Source organism: Balaenoptera ricei, chromosome 2 (genome assembly GCF_028023285.1).
Source record: "Balaenoptera ricei isolate mBalRic1 chromosome 2, mBalRic1.hap2, whole genome shotgun sequence".
Lineage (NCBI taxonomy): Eukaryota > Metazoa > Chordata > Mammalia > Artiodactyla > Balaenopteridae > Balaenoptera > Balaenoptera ricei.
Window position 1 is genome coordinate 176,884,447 of NC_082640.1, and position 22,192 is coordinate 176,906,638.

Consider the following 22,192-nt stretch of genomic DNA (forward strand, 5'->3'; position numbering starts at 1 on the left):
TTGATTCTACTGACGTTTTCTTCTGCTCCCTTCATTGTCTGTTTCTTCTAGCATTTGTTCTTATTTCTGTCTCAGTTTGGAAGCTTTCCTCAAATGTCCAGGGTTTTTATATTTAAGAATGAGGCAGTAAATACCTACTTGGAAGCTCTTACAGAAGGAGGCTTGCTGACTGTAGTCTTCTCTGTAGAACCACTGGAAGGTATACTGGCTTTTTCACTGTATAATTTCATCACGAAACCCTAAAACAGGTCTATATGCTCTTGGGCTGTTCACCACTTCTGGAGCCCGATTTATTGTCTTGTATCTGTCCAGGCTTGGACCAGAGCAGGTGAAGGTCAGGGAATGACTTCACCATTTAGTTTGTAGGCTTTCACATAATCCTAGATTTCAACCTTGTACCTTACCCCCACCCTTCTTTATCATTATTTCCAGATGTGGAATCTCTCTAGTTCACTTCGTTTGAAAATAAACCTCAGGTCTCTTGTGTTTAGAAGGGAATTGAGGGGGCAGAGGTCAGGATTTGCCACCTGGCTGCAAGTGATATTAATGCAAGAACAGACAGATGGACCACTGAAACAAAATGAGAAAGTACTAACCCATGTATACATGGGAGCTTAATAAAGGGTGGCACACAGTAAGTTGAGGCCTCATTACCTGTTAATTCACCTCCTTAACAGTGATTGCCTACTTGTCTGAATAAAACACATTCTCAATGTAGGCCAGGAATACTCCCTTTTATCTACTTGCCAAACCACTCCGGCTGTCTGCCTATATTGCCTCTTTTTATGATGTTATTTTATTTTTTTTTAATTTTTAAAATAAATTTATTTATTTATTTAATTTTTGGCTGCGTTGGGTCTTCGTTGCTGTGCGTGGGTTTTCTCTAGTTGTGGTGAGCGGGGGCTACTCTATGTTATGGTGCGCGGGCTTCTCATTGCGGTGGCACCTCTTGTTGCGGAGCATGGGCTCTCGGCGCGTGGGCTTCAGTAGTTGTGGCACATGGGCTTCAGTAGTTGTGGCACGTGGGCTCAGTAGTTGTGGCTCGCGGACTCTAGAGCATAGGCTCAGTAGTTGTGGTGCACGAGCTTGGCTGCTCCGCGGCACGTGGGATCTTCCCGGACCAGGGCTCGAACCCGTGACCCCTGCACTGGCAGGCGGATTCTTAACCACTGCGCCACCAGGGAAGCCCTATGATGTTCTTAAAACTATTAAATCACCTCTGCACCTTTAAGGGCATATGTTGTCTCAAGGTCCTAGCCTCCCTTGATAGAATTTGTCTCCTTTTGAAACTGGGCTTTAACTTTTAAAGTTAAATCTAATTTGGAATAAAAGGTAACAGTCATTAATTCATAAACATTTACTGAGTGCCTAGTATGCCCCAGGCACTGGGGGCACAAAGATGAAAACAATATGGTCCTATCCTCAAGTTGCCAGTCTAGTCTCACAGCCTTTCTTAACTGGGAGTCCTCGTCTGAATCATAGAACACAGAAAATTATTTCGGTGACTGTTTTCTTAATTCTCTCCAAAATGGTATGTAACTAGTATCATGCTGGATGCATGGGAGAGATGCTAATTCATTACACATAATAGATGCCTCAGAGGATTAGAGGTTTAATCTGCTTGCAGAACTCTGGCTGAGAGCTGAGTGACAAACAGCCAGATACGACAGTTTGATAAGTGGTATGCATTAACTCACTAGTGATAAAATTATAAGAAAATCTTAACAACAGTAATTACTTAAAAAAAAATCTGTAAACTATTCTCAATATGCGGTTTAGTCAATATAATTATAAAATTATTTTTTAAAACTTAAAAAGTTAGTTTTAGAAAAGACTGTGGTAGTGAACAATGTATGTTGTGATGATTATCATTTAGCAGCTAACATTTATTGAATGCTTACTATGTACTGGGCACTATTCAGATCACTTAACATATATTATTTCCTTTAATCCTCATAAACCTACCTTACAGCATTACTATTCTTATTTTACAAATGAGAAAACAGGGGCTTAGAGAGATGACTTATAAGGTCAAACGAGTTAAAACACAATAGTAAAGGATTCAAATCCAGCCTGTCTGGTACCAGAGCCTGAGGTCTTAGGCTTTATGATATAAAATCCCTCTCCAAGTGACTAAATATTCTCCTTCCCATGGGAATAGGTAAAAATTACCTTGAAGTTATGGTCTGCTATAAACCCTAGTATGAACAGTATAATGGGTATGGGAGAAAGATAAGGCCTACATGGTGTGCGAAAAACAAAACACCAAATAACCCAAACTCTATATTTTGAATAATGAAAGGAAACAGAGAGTCATGTACACCCAAATTTAAGGGAATATTTGTTTGCTTGTTTTAAGTAACCAAAATTAAGGGTCTGAAAGGAGTGTTGTTTTATAGCTTTAAATGTGCTCCAAAAAATACAATTTCTAGCTAAATTATATATATATAAAAAATTTAACTCACTTAACATAAAAGAACTCTAGATCAAGTATTAGCCAAGATCCGAGAACTGGCTCACCATTTTACTTTCCATTAAAAACTTAACAGCAACAAAACAAAAAAACATTAAGGGATGCTTTCCCATTTTTAAAAACAGTAAAGTATACACAGTACATTTTGGTTTCTTATTATTTAAACTTGTCAAAAAAGTAAAGCCATTTTGAGAAAATAGAGATTATTATATCTTTTTGGTAATGTTGCAACCTTTAAATTTTTCTGTAGAGGCATTTTCTGACAAATTTGGATTTACAGAATGAAAGAATGGTAGGTCAAGCTGCTAGGTTATTTTTGTGACATATTTTCCTATATTCTGATGTCTAATAGTCTACTATTACTAATAATTTTTGTTTTAAACCAGTAAGAAAATATTTTAATGACATTTTGATTATGGTAATAAAATTAGTACTGTTACTACACAGGTAATGGTAAAATAAGATTTTAAAAGATTCTTTATGTAACAGAAATCTAAACTTTTTCACTCATGTTTATAACGTCTTCTGATAATCTCTCTCATTTTGTCACTGACGTTGTTATTTAACTGGGGCTTTTATTTTTATTTCTCAAAGTCTTATTAATTTGTTGATTTAGCCATACATTTTTTTCAAGTTAGAAAAATGTGCTTAGCTTTCCTTATTTAAATTAATGTCTTTTACCCAAACCATTAACATTCTCTTCTAATTGGCAACTTGTAGTGTTCTTTTAGCAAACACTCATCAGCTAAATTTCACAAGTAGTTTCATGTCATATAGCTTGTTTTCTTTTAATATACAGCCATAGAAAGCTAAGAGTGCATTCTGTCAAGCCAGCAAATTCCCTTTGCTCTCCCATGGAAGATCTCTTTCCAGCTCTGAAATGTTAAGATTCTAACGTTTACCAACAGATATACAATTATTTTAATGTAACTTTCATGTATTTATTTGCCTGTAACACAAAAAATGTGCCATTCTAACTTAGTTTTAGTTTAAATTAAATGAAGGCACGAGTCTAAGCACTAACTCTGCCTTATGCCCTGTAAACTGTTGCTTGAGGTACAAGTTGAACTTGAAAATATATAGAATATTTTAAAATTTAAGTCAGAAACCTTGCCCAATTCTTTGATTCAATTAATTTGTATCCAAATGGGACTATCTTCATTTCTGTAATTAACTTTCATTCTTATTCTAAATATTTAAGAATCAATAAGGCACTGGTGTAAATATGAGAATCTAAGTCACCTAAGGAGTCTTAGATCAAGAATAACCTTGAAATCTGGGAAACAGGGCTAGCTCAAAGCTCAAGAGCAGACAGGGTGTAGGTGGGTGGTAGCTGGGTAATTATATATCCCCACACCTATCATCTTACATTAGGGAAGAAAGAGCCTCAAGTCTCATCTGTTGCTTAGTCATTAGTTTTGAATGCTTGGTTTTAATACCAAATGAAGAGCCACATTAACACTAACCCTCATTCTGTCTCAGATGTCATAACTACAGATTTGAAAAACTGACCCTGTTACATCCCAGACACTGAAATCATGGAACATATTGGTTGTGTTTTCAATTTGGAAGACAAATATGTCATTCTAGAAATCAAGATTAAAAATCAGAATTTCATACCTTGTGCAAGCATGTTAAATTCCAAGAACAGTGCTATGTGGTAAAGTTCCATGGCTTCTTCTGCCCTAGTCATGTTTGGCTTCCCTGCGACGAGAGCCTGAACTTCACTGAGACTCCCCACAGAGGGGCTACAGTGCAAAACGGAGAGGTCCACCACGTCAGTATACATACAGTGTAATATAACTTTCGCATATTTTTTTGGTATAATGGACTCATCTAATATAATTCTTGTGGGAGTCCTTAAAGTTCGGTCTGTGATTTCTTCACCCGTCCGTATCCTCCTTTGTAATAAATTTCGAAAAAATGGGGACCGTGCTGAAATAATAGCCTTATGAGCTTTGAGCTCTTCATCTAAACAGTTCTGATTTCCACCAAAAGCTTCAACCAGTTCAGAGTCTGAAGAAAAACTAAGGACGACATCATAATAACACATGTAATCAAAGAGTCCACGCATATCTACATCAAGGGAATTTGGTGTTCCAAATTCTTCACTAAGCTGAACGAGGATATCAACATTTTGAAACCTTGAGTCCTCCATTCCAAACTCTCCCGTATAAAGGTAGTGTAACAACGCAGAAAACATGGGCATATCTATACCAGCTGTACTGATGTCCATTATGATCTCTGCCCCATACTCGGGTGAGGAAGAAAGTAGTGTTTTAAAAAATGGACATCTTGCCGCCAAAATGGCACGATGAACAGGAAAACAAGTTTCTTGAAATATTAAGTCTACATCAGTACAATACTTGTACTCATAAAGATCGGCCATATCTTTCTGCAATGTCCGGGCTTCTGGTCTAGCCAAACTGGCTTGTAGAGAAAGCTCCTTTAAGGCTGAAGTTCCCTCATATTCCTCCACTAATGCATTGACATCTCGAACATCCCACCCAGAGAGGAGTTCTCGCATCTGCTTGGCGTGATCAGCAGACCTATTAGATTTTCGACGCTTGATAAACTTCTTCTTGAGAGTGGCAAGGCCAGAGGTTCTCTTTTTTTTGTCTTGTGGTTTCTCATGGCCATGGTCAAGGCTATATAATTTTGATTCACAACCATAGCCTTGCTGAGAATAGGATGATGTCCCTAAGAAGGAAATTAAACAAATGAAAACTTGTCTCTTTTTTCGTGACAGTCATTTTCAGCATTCAATTTAATACGCATTTTGTGCTAAAAATATTTACAGACAGACATTTCTGAACCATTCAAATAAAACTGATTTCTGTTTTCATAAAGGAAGACTGAAGAGTTCAAATAACTCATTTTTATATTAAATAAAGAATAGGGACTAACAAAGCAGATTATTAATTGTAAAAAAATGCTGCATTTGTATGGGCAAAATAAATGGACCAAGACACAAGAAACATTTTGCTATTTCCACACCAATGGAGATTCCCAGTTTTCCTAGGGTAATTGGCAATTATGGTTAAGACAACCAAAGAAAAGCTCAACCGTGCTGTAGCAGCTTGCTTAGGATAAAAACCATATAAGCCAGATTTACATTTGATGGGAAAAAATCTGGATGCTACAGAATTATTATCTGTAATAACTTTTTCCATAGCTTAATCCTTTTTTAATCCAAAAAGACCACCGAAAACCCGATTCTATTTATATTCACAAAAGAAAATGAAATTAGAAAAACTGAAACAGTTACCTATAAAAGTCTGTTGGGCTTGAGAATTTCCCCCTACCCTCGGGGAACATGAATGAGGATAGTTAGATGCATTAGCACCCATTTTCTTCAGTCACTCAGGCATTCCATCTGCTGGTTCTTCAGAGTATAATCCCAGAGGCCTTTACGAACTTTCAACCCTGGATCCAGTAGCCTCTTTTCATCCATTTCTTGATATGAAACAAAAATAATTTTATTCATTTTTTCAAATGTATCTCAAATTGTACAGTTAAAAAAAAAAGCAAGCTACTGAAAACTGCTTTTATTTGCAAATAATGACATGCTGTCAAATTCACATGTAAAAATTTCAGAAAATGTAAACAAATAGTTGAACTATGAATCAGTGCTATCTGCAATCTTGAGCCATAAAAGGTACCAATTATATACTTTCTAAGAAAGTAAAAAGTAACATATCAGACTTATTTAAATATAGTTACAGAAAGAATATTTCAAATCACAGGGAAAAGTATTTAGACTAAAAAGAAACTTCTCAAAAAATTTTTTTACTCCTTAGAAGCAACCACCAGTCAATATAATCTAACATTCTAAGCAATTTACAAACACTTAAGAGGTGTTTGATACCAGTAGTGCAAATGCATGTATGTTGATGCAGACATACAGAGAACAGATAATTGAATGGTTTGTTGTTTTTCTACCTTAGATAAAATTGTTTAAATTGATCCTTAATCTGTGTAATTAGGCATTTTACTGAAAGAGGGGGAAGGAAAGGTGGACAGTTCAAACTAAATTATCTTTAGGCTACTTGTTCTATAGCAATTTTGAGAGAAGTTATAATAAGTACAGTGAGGAGACACAAGGAAAAACAAAAACTTTTATCTCTCCTCTCCATAAAGCCCTGAAATAAAAACACTACTTTCTTTTACCTGATATTATGAGTTAACAGGGACAGGGTAGTACCAGTTTAAGAGATAATTTTAACAATTATAGAATAAATTCTACATCACGGAACCTTAACTCTCAGAGCTGCAAGCAGAAGATATAAGCGCAAAGAGAAGAAATTCTCTGAGTGTTAATAGGAATGCTTCAAAATATTTATACCATCCAGATATATAAAATTTATTTGACCAAAAGCAATAATGGCTTAAGAGAAAACACAATTTAAAATCTATTATTGGAACTGTTAGGAAACCAACCAGTAGGCAGTCAATCTGGCCTCATAATGAAGGATGAAACGTTTTAACAAATAAGAGTTAAACACACACACATACACATCACAAAAAACCTGCTGGAAAACAGAACTATGTCAAGATTCATGGAATCTATTTTCATCTCTGTTACACAGTGTAACCTTAGGAATTCAAGTTTAAGAAAATCACTCAACATTTGTGCTTTCCTTCAATCTTTTCCTGCTATAAATATGTGGAAATTTGTTTATCTAGGCATAGAATTATCTGCCTATAGTGTTCAAGAGAAAACTGGGAAACTTTCTACTAATTAGATATTATGCAAAGTAGCAGTAACTTCAATCAAATCGTATGCTCACATGAGCAAATTTAATTTCCTATTTGAAATTTACCTACCTACCCTAGGAGAACACAGCACATTACAGACTTTTTACTTCAGTGCACGTTACTGATGCACGGCAGCAAGAGATGTGACAGTACGTTCTGGTTTTTTTTTTAGATTTTTAAGAAATATTTATTTTATTTATTATTATTTTTTTTGGCTGCGTTGGGTCTTCGTTGCTGCACACGGGCCTTCTCTAGTTGCAGCACACGGGCCTTCTCTAGTTGCAGCGAGCAGGGGCTACTCTTCGTTGTGCTGCGCTGGCTTCTCATTGCGGTGGCTTCTCTTGTTGCAGAGCACGGGCTCTAGGTGCACGGGCTTCAGTAGTTGTGGCACGAGGGCTCAGTAGTTGTAGCTTGTGGGCTCTAGAGAGCAGGCTCAGTAGTTGTAGCGCACAGGTTTAGTTGCTCCATGGCATGTGGGATCTTCCCGGACCAGGGCTTGAACCCGTGTCCCCTGCATTGGCAGGCGGATTTTTAACCACTGTGCCACCAGGGAAGCCCGACAGTACATTCTGTTAAGAACTACCCAGCAAGGAATCCAGAGGGTTTAATCAAGAAAATTACTTCTTCCAGAAAAGTCAGTTTTCTTAAAGGCTGATGCTCAGTGTACGTAAATTCACAGTTTTCTATTCTTAAATATTAAAAATGTAGAAAAAGCAATTTTTTGGTAATTCACTTTGAATGTTGTCAACTTTTATAAAACGGAAACTAAATGTGCCTGTGTTAATTTCAGTTCAAACTTTAAAAAACAGTAAGTCTAAGTAATAAATCTTAGGTTTCAAATTGAGCTCCTTAAAAAGTTTCAAGGTTCTAGCAGGCATTTTTACTGGTTCTTTAAAAGAAAATAGGGTCTCTAAAAAACAATACAAATCAACTTATTTACAAACCAGAAACAGACGCACAGACACAGAAAACAAACTTATGGTTACCAAAGGGGAAAAGGGAAGGAGAGGGATACGGGATTAACAGATACACACCACTATATATAAAATAGATAAACAACAAGGATTTACTGTATATCACAGGAAACTATATTCAGTATCTTGTAATAACCTATAATGGAAAAGAAACTGAAGATGTACACCTGAAACTAACACAATATTGTAAATCAACCATAGTTAAATATTTTAAAAAAAAAAAAAGGAAAAGAAAATAGGATCCTGGAAAGCCAAGTCTGTGGCCTCATTTACAGGTCAAATCCTATTCTCAGTCACTAAAGATTTGTATTTAAAACATAAAAACAGCATAGGCAATCCTTTCTCAAAAAAAATTTGAAATATATTAAGAAAAATCCAGAATAAAAACATGCAAAATAAAAGCCTTTACCAAAATGAGAAAAAAAAAGATTAAAAAGATGAGCTTTAAATCTGGAAGTAATGGTGGATGGTGGAAAGTGCTGATAAAGTGTTTCTAAAATGTCACTCTACGAAGTGAGAGAGTGTCATGGACATACATACACTACCAAATGTAAAATAGATAGCTGTGGGAAGCAGCTGCATAGCACAGGGAGATCAGCTCGGTGCTCTGTGACCACCTAGAGGGGTGGGATGGGGAGGGTGGGAGGGAGACGCAAGAGGGAGGAGATATGGGGATGTATGTTTATGTATAGCTGATTCACTTTGTTATACAGCAGAAACTAACACACCATTGTAAAGCAATTATACTCCAATAAAGATGTTAAAAAAATAAATAATAAAGTGTCACTCTAATGGTAGTCCTCGTCTCACTTCCTTCTTTAAGGAAGGAAGTCCCATTCTTCCAACTTCAATTCTTGAAGTTCCATGTTGCTTCATTTTTTGTTGTTGTTCTGTTTTGCTTTTTGATTTCTAATGACTGCAGAGTAAACCCACTAACATAGCACAAAGTATGCTGTCGAAACAAACCAAGGAAGAATGGAGGCTTGCTTCCAGATGAAGAAAAGTCAGAGCATCTATAGAAGTGGACAGAGTTAACTGTTCTCACTTTGTCACATAAATGCATGCACACACATATACGAGAACTATCTTCATCTGAGAATTTTGTACAGTTTGCAGGGACACCAAACATTATTACATTGGTCTGTTTGAGATGTAAACCATGCCAAAAATGCCTTAAAAAAATCTCAATTTTATGATGAGCACAATTAGATATTCTAAAGCAACCATAAAAGGGTTAGAAGACATCACCAGACCCACTGAAGACACAAGAACACCTAGCAAGCACTAGAGAAGCCACAGCTGAGATACAGATGCTTGGCCATTTGCCACTATAATTAGCACCACCGGGACAGCTGGGGTCTCACTCTGGTGAAGTGGCTTCAAATAAAAATGTCTTTGGGACTTAGGGACAGAGTCTCTTCCTGGTAGCTGCTAGTCAATGGAAATCCCCTTCAAGATGAACTGATTTGGGTGACATTAGTATCTTCTACTAGAGCTCTAATACTAAAATAAACATAGGCCTTGGAAAGACTTGGTGGGAGAATCTTTTCTGGATCAGATATAACCCTTAAGTCCACCCTGTGTCCCCAATTCCAAATCCTGGGGGTAACCCTGACTAAGTTACTAAAGCTGTATCTCTCAAAATTCTCAGAGAACAATTTATTTCTTAGGTAACCAAAACCTCATGCCAAATGGAACACAGTATGATGTTATTTATTTCTTAATCAAATCCACTGCCTTTAAATGCTGGAAGTGAGAGTCAGTCACAGTCTTACCTCTCCAGGGATGTTTTCATTCCAGGCAAGCTTTGTCTGTCTCCTACACGGAACAAGATGAAATCTAATCTTTGGATGATATGACAGGAAAGGAAAGGGAAAGAGAGGGCCTATGGGACTGGGAGAGGCCCAGAGGATGCAAATAGCCCTAGAGAGCTCATAAACCCTTTTCCTAGAATCACCTTTCTGGGGGAGCTCCTTCTGTTAATAGTTGACATGACCAATCTCAATCAGAGGATCCAACTGGCTTAAAATAAGCTTCAGTGATTGTAGTAGACCCAACTAAGGGAGAAAAATCATGCTGAATGCAACAGAGAGAATTAACAACCCTATAAAAAAATTTCAAAACCAAAAATCAACCTCTCTCTCCTCCCAAAATCCCTAGGCTAGCATTTCCAAACAGTTTTCGCAATGTTTGGAAAATGCAGTATTAAACAAAGCTTTACTTTTCTTTACTTCAGAACTTTTTAGCATCTTTAAAGTGGTAAGGCACTGTGAACCTCCAAGAGGAAGTATTCAGCATAATCTAAAGGAGGCCCTTTGCCCCACAGAGCATTAAAAGAATGGACTTGCAGAACACACTTTAGAAAACTCTGACCTTTGCATAAAAATACTTGTTACACTTTAGGCAGTAGAGAGAACAATGAGTGTCAGGTATCTGGGATAGAGTTCTCCCTCTTGTCACTAATTTACCACTTACACAGGATAAGCTACATTTAACTTCTATGTGTCTCAGTTTTTATAAACCTAAACTGAAATGTATGGATTGCAACATCTATAAATTACGTCAAAATAGGGTTCCTAAAATTCGTTGAAGCTGTAATACTTATTGATTTGGAAAATGAGGATGGGGAGGGGGGTTACTTCTATATTAAACGTTAGTGTACAGAGAAAAAAAAGGCAATTGGACTTTGGAATTTAAACATGCTTTCCACTTAGTCCGATTTTTATGGATAATTATAGAAGAACAGGAATGTGGGGCGTATGTGAATATGAAAAACAATTATAATTAAAAAGAAATGCAAAACTATAGTAATATTTCACTTCTGTCAAATCTAAGGTGACCACATCATTCAAATCATATCATTCAAATCAGGATACTTGAGATTGAAAAGGGGTACAGCCCAGGCCTAATGAGGCAAAGTGGGATGAATGATCACTTCTATAGCCAAATCTCACATTTCCAGAGCAGCTAGAAATAAAGCTTAAAAAGAAAAAAAAAAGAAAAAAACTAAGTTAAAAGAATATAACTTCGTATGCCCATTCTCATTACCCAAACATGTTTTACTTAACATAACAACTAACATTTATTGAGGGTTTACTATATGCCAGACTCTGTTCTTAGAGCCTTTATACGTATTAAACCCATTTAATTCTCCAAATACTCCTCCCCGCTTTTTTAAACTGATGAGTCTGAGAGGTTAGTAACTTGGCTAAAGTCACAGATATTGTAACCTTCAGTTCTATCCTTGGACACCTAATAAGAACAACAAAACAAAAAGAGACTGTGAACAGTAAATCAGAAGCAGTCAGCAAGAGACCTTTGCCTTTTGAAGGCATCTTCAAATAGATGAGATCAGAGTGAGAGTTTAGAAAGCCACCAACTAGGCTCATATGTCTCTCTAGGGCCATCTAACACAGAGGCAGATGACCTCCACCCAGTACCACAAACCCTATTCATTCCAGTGACACAGAACAAGAATGTTTATGATAGCAGCAACTCACTGAGGTGAAATTATGTTCCATTAAACATACTTATTAAGGCAGAGAAGTCAGACACATGGAGCTGAAAGGGACTTCAATTTTATTTTGGTCAACCTCGTTTTTGAAAGTGAATTAATTATAAACCCACAGAATGGGGGAAAATATTTGCAAATCATATATCTGATAAGGGATTAATATCCAGAATATACAGAGATTTCCTACAACTCAACAACAAAAAAACCTGATTAGAAAATGGGAAAAGGACTTGAATAGACATTTTTCCAAAGAAGATATATGACTAGCCAAATAAGCACACAAAAAGACAACATCACTAATCATTAGGGAAATGTAAATCAAAACTGCAATGAGATACCACCTCAAACCTATTAGGATGGCTATTGTCAATGAAACAGAAAGTAGCAAATGTTGGGCAAGGATGTGGAGAGCTGGAAACTTCATGCACTGCTGTGCACTGTGGAAATGGCTACTGTGGCAAACAGCACAGAAGTTCCTCAAAATATTAAAAATAGATTTACCATATGATCCAGCAATTTAACTTCTGGCTATATACCCAAAAGAACTAAAAGCAGGGTCTCAAAGACATATTTGTACACCCATGTCCATAGTAGCATTATTCACAGTAGCTAAAACGTGGCAGCAACCCAAGTGTCCATCAACTGATGAAAAGCAAAATGTGGTATGTATATACAATGGAATATTATTCAGGCTTAAAAAGGAAGGAAATTCTGATACATGCTACACACATGGATGAACTTTAAAGACATTATGCTGTGAAATGTCAGTTACAAAAAGACAAATACTGTATGAGTCCACTTACATGAGGCAATTAAAGTAGTAAAAATCATAGAGACAGAAAACAGAATGGTAGTGTCCATGGGCTGGAGGCGGGAGGAAGGGAATGCGGAGTTAGTGTTTAATGGGTAGAGAGTTTCAGTTTTGAAAGATGAAGAGAGATGGGTGGTGACAGATGAACAACAGTATGTACGCACAACAATATGTAATACCATTGAACTGTACACTTACAAATGGTTAAGATGGTAAATTTTATGTTCTATTTTTACCACAATTTAAAGTCTGAAAAAATTTACAAACATTGCCATCAAAAAACTATTGTCATCACAAAATATACATTTGTGAAGCTTTATGGCTAAGGTTAAAAATTCACTTATCTAAGGAAATCTCTTCCAGGTAAAGTAAAATAGATTAGTTATTACTATATTTCTCTTCAAGTATCACAGAGCTCATTTGAAAAAATATTTAGACAGGCAAAATCCTTCCATTTCAGGAATGTTTCATTTTATCACCCATTAATAATATATATATAAATATTTCAACATCAAATGAAATAAACAGTATTTTATAAAATTATAACGTTTGCCAGAAATAATGTAGTACATTTTAATTTTTATATTTAGAAAAAATGTTATTTGCTCTTTCATATTTATATATTTCTGATTTTAAACTGTAGCATGAAAAATTTCAAAAATATACATAAGGGAATAGTATACAAGCCCGTAAGCCTCCATCACCCACCGTGATTCCAGAATTATCAAAGTCGTATGTATGTATGTATTCATCTGTCTATCTCTCTATTTATTTATTTATTTATTTATTTTGGCTGTGCCGGATCTTCGTTGCGGCACGCGGGATCTTCGTTGCGGCATGCATGTGGGATCTATCTCCCCGACCAGGGATGGAACCCGGGGAGTGTGGAGTCTTACCCACTGGACCACCAGGGAAGTCCCCAAAGTCGTTTTAGTTTATATTAAATGCTTAAATTTGACGTGTAAAGCTTCTAGCTAGAATTTAAATGTTTGTTATCAGCTTCACAGAAATAAAAATCTGAAGAGATACATGTAAATTGTGACTTAATTACCATAACACCCATCAGTTATTGAGTACTGAGCAGTTTACATGAATTAACTCCTTTAATAGTCTCAATAATGTGAGGTACAGGTCTATTATTATCCCCACTTTACATAAGCAGAGACTTGGGAGGTCAGGTAAAGCAAGCATGGAAGGCTTAGTTACCTACCCAAGGTCACAGAGCTAGTAAGTTGCAGAATCAGGCTTTGCATTCAGGCTCTTATGTATCAATATCTATGAACAATGTTACCTTTCAGTTTTTTTTCTCCTAAATGTTTGAAGGGAAATTTCCAGAGCAAATATAGTTCCAATCCAGAAACGGGAAGTGAGTACACACCTGACAGTGTTACTTTTGGCACTTAAAAGGATCTCTCATATAAAGCAAAAAATGACTTAACTGAAAGTACACCTTATGAAATCATAGCAAGAGTGCCTTTCTGGATATTTACAGCTACACTACATGTTCCTTGATGGCAAGATGAGGAACATTTTTTATGCTTGATCATCCATCCATCCACCCACCCATCCAACCATCCAATTCTGAGCACCTGCCATGTGCTAATAAGCACTTTTGATAGGCCTAGGAATACAGGCCTATCAGTGACTGCATCCTAAGTAGCATTTCCTATGAAATTAAAAAGACTACTGATCTGGCTTCCTAGTTTAGAGCCAGACCTTCAAGAATTAATAGCAATGCATCAAGTAAAAAAGGAAAGGTCATTTAAGGTAGAAGAAATAGAATGAATAAATAGGAATACTTCCCATCCCAGTCTGCATCCAACTCTCAGTTCTCATAACCCCAATCCTCGATTATCTACCAATCCTGCAGCATAATTACTTACATTTCCTCTGAACTGTAAGTTTCCCAGGGTAGGTCTTCAGCTTATTTATCTTATTAGAATCCTTACTATCCACCACAGAACACAAAGTATACACACATTTGAGTGAATAAATGTTAGCTATTATCATGAATGTGGATCAATAATGTGTTTAAGGCCTAGGGAGTACATATGTTTGAGTGTATGAGTAGCAGTTGGATCAAAAAGCCTCAAATCCCATACTAAGGTATGGCCCTTTATTCAGAACAATGGGGGAACTACTGGAGCAAAGCACAGAATAGTAGGAGAGAAGCACCATGACATTTGTGTCTTAGGAAGACTACGAGATGGCCTGAATGCAGAAGACACTTGATGCAGACTTTTTAGCGGATTCTTGCTGCAGTCCAGGCAAGTGTTAATAAGGATCTGGCTTTTCATATCTCTAAAATGAGGATAATACCAAAAGGTTGGTTTAAGAATTAAATAAGATAATATGGACTGACATTGGAAAACAGAAGTAGCCCACCACAAGATAAGGGCTCTCATGTGAGGGGCCGGGCCTTGTGCCAGGACTGATCTGGCCTGGACTGCAATACATCTTACAGAGGTTAAGGTATTCTGAAAGACTCAGTTTCTAGACATTTAAAGCTGAGGATCAATTCCTGGAAATTGATGGGTAAAGGACCTATGTGGCTACCCTGTGAAGACTCTTACTCCACCACCTTTACCTCAGAGCTCATACTCAAAATGCTTCACCTGGACCTAATACCTCAGAATAAGATCCTTCTGAAGTAATGGGTGGAAAATGAGAACAGAGGGCTGAAATGGTTGCTCCCAGAGGAAAGCCTGATCCTCAGCCCCTGAGCCTTGCTTGCCCCCTTGCCTGGGTCTCTGGCAGAGGTTAAGTGAGACCCAATGGGGCAGCGTGGGCCACAGCAGCGACACCCACAGCAGCTGGTGCAGGAGCTGCTTGGCCCAGCATCCCCAACACCAAAGCCTATGTTGTCTTCTCCTAGCAACTATATTCCCCCAAACTGAGGCAGCTCTAGAAGCAGCAGGATAAATTTTCTCTAACAGGTAGGAAAAAGGGCCTATAAACAGAGGGTGGAAAATTATTATGAGGCCCTCCAAGATAGACTGTAGAACTTGCTCAATCAACTGTTATGGTAAATGGTGCCATTTGGAACTTCTGTGTTCATGATAGGAAGACTAGTTTTGAGCCAGGCACACAATATTTTAGTGAATAAATGAAATCACTGTTCTAATTGGGGACAATTAGACAAAGGAGCTCTGGAAGATATGGAGAAGGCAATGACAAATCTGAGTCTAGATTTGAATCTACAGAGGATTTGCAGAGAGAACTATAGCTGAAATCAGAGAACATATTCAAAGCAACTGAATTTAAAAGAAAAACATGGAATTTCTCATAAACTTCACTCAAAAAAAGACAAAAGACAAAAAGACAAAAAATTCAGATTTTCTGACCCAACTTAGCAAATGTTAAAAAAAAAAAAAAAAAATACAAGAGCGCATTTCTTGTTAATGAGTTTCTGTGGGCTCCACTGGAAGAGCTGGAGAAGAAAACATGCTGGTGAACCTGACAGTAAGCCTGAGACTATGGCTGCACGTGGAGAAGAGAAGAATAAAGAACAAAACAGAAACATGAATACAAACACTCAAAGCTATCTTCATCCAGGGCAGTCTTCATAAGGACATCAAATGCCAAACGAAAACTACTAGATCATCATGGGAATAGTAATGTGAATGGTCCCTGAATTATTCAAGTTCTTATAAATGGGAAGATAATAACGGTTTAGGAGCTGGAGGTAATTCTGTACTAAAATTCTATTTTTCCTCACATCACTCAGAGTAAGAGAGTCCAAATAAATACGGGGGGAAAACCCACTAGTTTAAATTTTCAGCAAAGAGCAAGCTATATATAATGTGGCATTAGCCTTAACAATAGCCACTCACTCCATTCTAGTAGGCTTCTGCCCATCAGAATACCTCTAATACTTACAGAATCTTTGTTGGGATGTCAAATGAAGATGTGTTTCTCCTTCTAAAATTCTCCTGAAGTCCTCAGTTAGAAAGAATGTTGTAGACAGAAGTCCTAGTGAAAGAAGTATCTGTGGGCTTGATTATGAGTATGCTTTAAGAAACTTCCGTTATGAAGGACCTTCTTACAGAGACAACAATGCCTCTTAGGTAAAACAAGAAGTAGAAAATCAGACAAAACTCTTCCCCTCGTAAGGATTTTATGAGGCCTTTCTTGGAACTATGATAAAATATTTTTCTCTTTCTTTCCTCAACCCCACTGCTTATCCTGTGCACCTACTTGTTGTAGCAGAAACACTGGACAAGGATATTATAGTCCAAATATATCAGACTGGAACAGATATTCTAGGTCCTATTTATGCAATACAAGGCTACATCTTAAAACACTTTTAAGATGTTTTGCATTTGTTTAGGACATCTATAACAAAAATTAAGATAACCCAGATGAAGTCCTTATTACAGAACACTTAGTAAATGCTCACCTAATTGGTGAGGGTGGTGGTGGAGAGGAAGAAGGGAATGATGATGAGGTCTACTCTGCATGACCGGGTGGTTAGCCATGCTGTGAACCAAGAAGAAACATAGGACCAGCAATTTGTGGGTGAATTGGGAGTAATAAGGATAATGGGCTAGAGGTCCCAGAAAGACATACCAAGGAAGAAATAATGCAAACAGAGAATACATAAAAAAAGAAATCTAAAAACAAGAGTTTCCTAATATAGTTGGTCTTCTGTATCTGCATGTTCTGCATCCGCAAGTTCTACATCCGCAGATTCAACCAACTACAGATGGAAAATATTCAGAAAAAAAAAATTCCAGAAAGTTCCAAAAAGCAAAACTTGAATTTGACACATGCTCTCAACTATTTACATAGCATTTATATTATATTAGGTATTATAAGTAATCCAGAGATGATTTGAAGGATATGGGAGGATATGTGTATGTTATACGCAAGTACTATGCCGTTTTACGTAAGGGACTTGAGCCTCCACAGATTTTGGTATCTGTGGTGATACTGGAACCAATCCCGCTTGGATATCGAGGGATGACTATAATATTTTCATAGTTCTAGAGGTAACACACAGATATACATTATAATACGGCATTATCTCAATATGATAATTCATCTACTTCTGATTGAGGATATTATTTATAAATGTCCTATCAATGTTTGCAAAAGATAAATGGAGAGTCTCAAAAGTAACAATGCTTATTCCTTGACGTCCAAAGTCGTTTCTGGAATAACTTGGCATTACTGCACAGCACATGGGGAAACAAAGGTGATATCCAAGCTTTCTTCCAATCCTTAACGTGCCTGAGCCTATGATTTCTCCCAGTAGTATTTGTATTATTGTCATATATACTATCAGTAAGATACCTTGGATATTAAAGTATTTTATTAGCTAAGAGGTTTTTTTTTGGCCACAACTCGCAGCACGCAGGATCTCAGTTCCCCAACCAGGGATCGAACCTGCGCCCCCTGCAGTGGAAGCTCAGAGCCTTAACCACTGGACCACCAGGGAAGTCCCTATTAGCTAAGATTTTTAGAGATCAATTCCTGAAACTGAGACTCTCTTTATCAGTTGTTTCATTTCTTTCTTCTCTGAACAGAAGATAAGAGCCTTTGGGTTCACTGTGCCAAGGAAACTACACCTCAGAGGAAGACGGTACATCCTCTATGTGGTAATCATCAGTGAAACGTCTTGTCAGCCACAATATCTTCCCAGCATCTCCCACCCCACAAATAGATATATAATATTTTTGAAAATTATTAACAGAATATACAAATCAATTTCCCTAACATTTTTTCCATCTTTATTTTTCTCTTACTTTTCTTTCCAATGAGATACCTTAAACCAATCCATTTCCTCATATGGGTACTGGGTACTGGCTGAGATAGATCTTCATTTAACTTCTGAGTTGTCTCCTTTAAAAGCTCCCACCTTGGGACCTGCTATTCCCTTCATCTGGAACACTTTTCCACAAAGTCTTCGCATGGTTCACTCTCTCACTTTATTCAGGCCTTTGCTCAAATGCCATCTCCTCAAAGACGCCTTCCCTAATCATCGTCTAAAAACAACATCCTGTCCCATCCCATCATTCTCTATCCCCTTTCTTCACTTTATTTTTCTTTGTAGCACTTTTCAGCACTTGAAATTACTGAATATATACTTGTTTGCTTAACTGTCTCATGCTACAATGTAAGCTCCACTTACACTGAGCCAGAACTTCATTTATTTGACACGAAATCCTCAGCACATAGAACAGTGCCTAGCATATAGGAAGTATTGAGCTGAAAACAGCTGAATGAAATCAGTTTTTAAAAAAATAACCATTTAATAAGGAAAGACTTGTTTGTAATCATTCTTTGAGCTCTTCAGTCCGAAAATTGTTTCTCAGGATCCATATTCCACATATACAGCCTAAGCCTCTTACAAGAGTGTGATTTTAAAACTGCACTACTTCTTGGGAGTAAAAAAACATTTCTCAGGGAAAAAAAAAAGTATAGATCACAGTGTGCATACAGTCTCAAATATGACTCTGTTGAGATGTTTCAAAATATATAAACAGTATTGTTTTAAAAAAAAAGCACCATGATCCATCAAAAAATTAAATGTAAAAACAAAAAAAATTAAATGTAGAATTACCATGTGATCCAGCAATTCCACCTCTGGCTATATAACCCCCCCAAAGAAAACAGGGACTCAAACAGGGTGGTACACCCAAAAGGTGGAATCAAACTAAATGTCCATCGACAGACAAACGGATGAACAAAGTATGGTATATATGTACAGTGGGATATTCAGCCTTAAAAATGAAGGAAATTCTGGGGCTTCCCTGGTGGCGCAGTGGTTGAGAGTCTGCCTGCTAATGCAGGGGACACGGGTTCGAGCCCTGGTCTGGGAAGATCCCACATGCCATGGAGCAACTAGGCCCATGAGCCACAACTACTGAGCCTGCGCGTCTGGAGCCTGTGCTCCGCAACAAGAGAGGCCGAGATAGTGAAGAGGCCCGCGCACCGCGATGAAGAGTGGCCCCCGCTTGCCGCAACTAGAGGAAGCCCTCGCACAGAAACGAAGACCCAACACAGCCAAAAATAAATATAATAAATAAATAAATAAAAGATTACTATTAAAAAAAAAATGAAGGAAATTCTAATACATGCTACAACATGGATAAACCTTGAGGATATTATGTTAAGTGAAATGAGCCAGGCACAGAAGGACTAATGTTATATGATGCTACTTATATGAGGCATCTACAGTAGCTAAAATCACAGGGACAGAAAGAATAATGGAGGTTGCCAGGGACTGGGGAGTTAGTGTTTGATGGGTACAGAGTTTCCACTGGAGAAAATGAAAAGTTCTGGAGATGGATGGTGGTGATGGTTGCACAACAATGTGAATGTACACTTAAAACTGGTTAAAATGGTACATTTAACGTTATATGTATCTTTAATCATAATTTTTAAAAAGTAAATGGAAAAAAAGCCCCACTAAAAAAGCAATGACATGTGCTCCCCTTCTTTACATTCTTTTAATGACTGTAGCAGGAGTATCTTCTAACAGGGATATATAGTTTACAAAATGCTTTTCTACACATTGTCATTTTATTCTCACATTAAGTCTTCAATGTAGATAGGACAGGCTTCATTCTCTAATCTCTGAATTAGGTAGTTAAGGTAAAAGGATGAAGTGACTTATCCAAAGTAAAATATTAATATACAGTAAAATGGCAAAGCCAAAACCAGACACCAGTCATTCTGATCCCTAATTCAGTGTTTTTCCCCCTAAACAAGGAAGTACCTTAAAAGTCCTCAGTCCTATACCAACCTTTCTGATGGGAACAGCCATGTCTTCCTTATGCGTCTACATGTCTAACTACACTGTTGTTTTTGTCACAAGTCTTTTTTTTTTTAATAAATAAGTTTATTTTATCTATTTACTTTTGGCTGCGTTGGGTCCTCACTGTTGGTGAACAATAAAAAGTTTCTGGGGGCTTCCCTGGTGGCGCAGTGGTTGAGAATCTGCCTGCCAATGCGGGGGACACGGGTTCGAGCCCTGGTCTGGGAGGATCCCACATGCCGCGGAGCAACTAAGCCCGTGTGCCACAATTACTGAGCCTGCGCGTCTGGAGCCTATGCTCTGCAACAAGAGAGGCCACGATGATGAGAGGCCCGCACATCGCGATGAAGAGTGGCCCCCACTTGCCGCAACCAGAGAAAGCCCTCGCACAGAAATGAAGACCCAACACAGCCATAAATAAATAAATATATAAATAAACCCAAAGTTTAAAAAAAAAAAAAAACTGAAAATACAGTATGAATTCAACTTAAAAAAAAAAAAAGTTTCTGGATTGTGGATTATACTCCATAAATATCAAACCCCTTAGCATTCAAACACCAAAGACAAATATGACTATGCTTCTGTATTTTCACTCCTTCCAATCTATCACTTATTTTTTCCTCCTGTGCAGGAGATAGTTTTGCAGCTTCTGTAATAAAGGACAGAAAAATATAACAAAAGTAGAGAGAATAGTAAGACAAAGCTCAACAGTTACCAAGTTTCAGTAATTACCAATTTGTGGCAGTCCTGTATCACTACATCCCAATCCACTCTCTACCCAATCTCTCTGGATTATTTTGAAGCAAACTCCAGATAGCATATTATTTCATCTGTAAATACTTCCTTATGAATTTCTAAAAGAAAGGATACAAAAGAGCAACTACAGTACCATTATCACATCTAAAATTATGAACAACAATCCCTTAATATGAACTTCCCAGGCAGTGCTGACATTTCCACCACTGGTTTATTTTTTCTTAGTTTGTTTGAATCAGGATCCAAATAAGGCCCATGCACTGTGACTGGACGACTATGTCTCTTAAATCTCCTTTAAAAGGTCCCTCCCCAACCCTTTCCCCCTTGCAATTTTTTTTCCTTGTTGTTGTTGAAGAAATCAGGTTATATGGTAGTTTCCCATAGTCTGAATTTTGGCAAATGCATCACCATGATGCAGCCCTGTATTTACAGAAATTTATAGATCTAACAACTTAATCAGATTTAGTGTCATTTTTGTACTTTTAAAGTTTATTTTGTCAAGACTGCTTCACATGTGGTGATGTGTACTTCCAACAGTAGGTACCAAACGTCTACTTCTCATTCTCTAATATTAACAATTATCAGTAATCACCAACTAGAGTCATTAATTCATTAGGGGCTGCAACATGGTGATATTCTATCACTCCTTCTTTATTCATTAGCTGGAATACTTCTGTAAGAGGAACTCATCAACTATTCAGTTGTTTGCACAGAAAGGTAAGAATAAATGATTCTTTACCTTTATTTACTAATTTTCAAAACAATTAACATCCTAGCATTCTCTAAAGATGATCAGCAAGTTAAAAAAATTATGTGTTCATGGATTTAAATATATTTGATGGGTTTCAATTATTTGTATTTATCCCAATTGAGGCTCAAATTGTCCCATATTTGGACAGTGGAAGCTTATTCAAATTGGTCCCTGAGATCACATATGACACAACACTACTTGTCTCTGAGAGCTTCTTTGCTTTCTAGGGTTATACCTTATTCTAGGCATATCTTGTATTTTTCTTACCTTAGACCTGTAATCAACCATCTCTTTAAAGGAGCCCTAATTCCTTTCAGTGAGAAATGGTATTTAGAAACCACAGTCTGGGTGCTAGGGGGTGCTGACTGCCTTTTTAGTACACAGAGTTAGGGA

The 22,192-nt window shown here is 37.2% G+C and overlaps 1 protein-coding gene across 4 annotated transcripts in view; it reads right to left on the reverse strand.

Annotated features, from left to right (window-relative positions):
- The window catches only part of BTBD7 (BTB domain containing 7), an 81,081-nt gene that overhangs the window by 40,475 nt on the left and 18,414 nt on the right, over positions 1-22,192 (reverse strand). For all 4 annotated transcript variants that reach the window (XM_059914871.1, XM_059914872.1, XM_059914874.1 and 1 more), the window contains exons 2-3: positions 5,742-5,929; positions 4,094-5,173 (exon numbers count right to left, since the gene is read on the reverse strand). In XM_059914871.1, coding sequence (XP_059770854.1) covers positions 4,094-5,173; positions 5,742-5,823 — 1,162 coding nt within the window. In that variant the 5' untranslated portion in view covers positions 5,824-5,929. The remainder of the gene's footprint in view (positions 1-4,093; positions 5,174-5,741; positions 5,930-22,192) is intronic.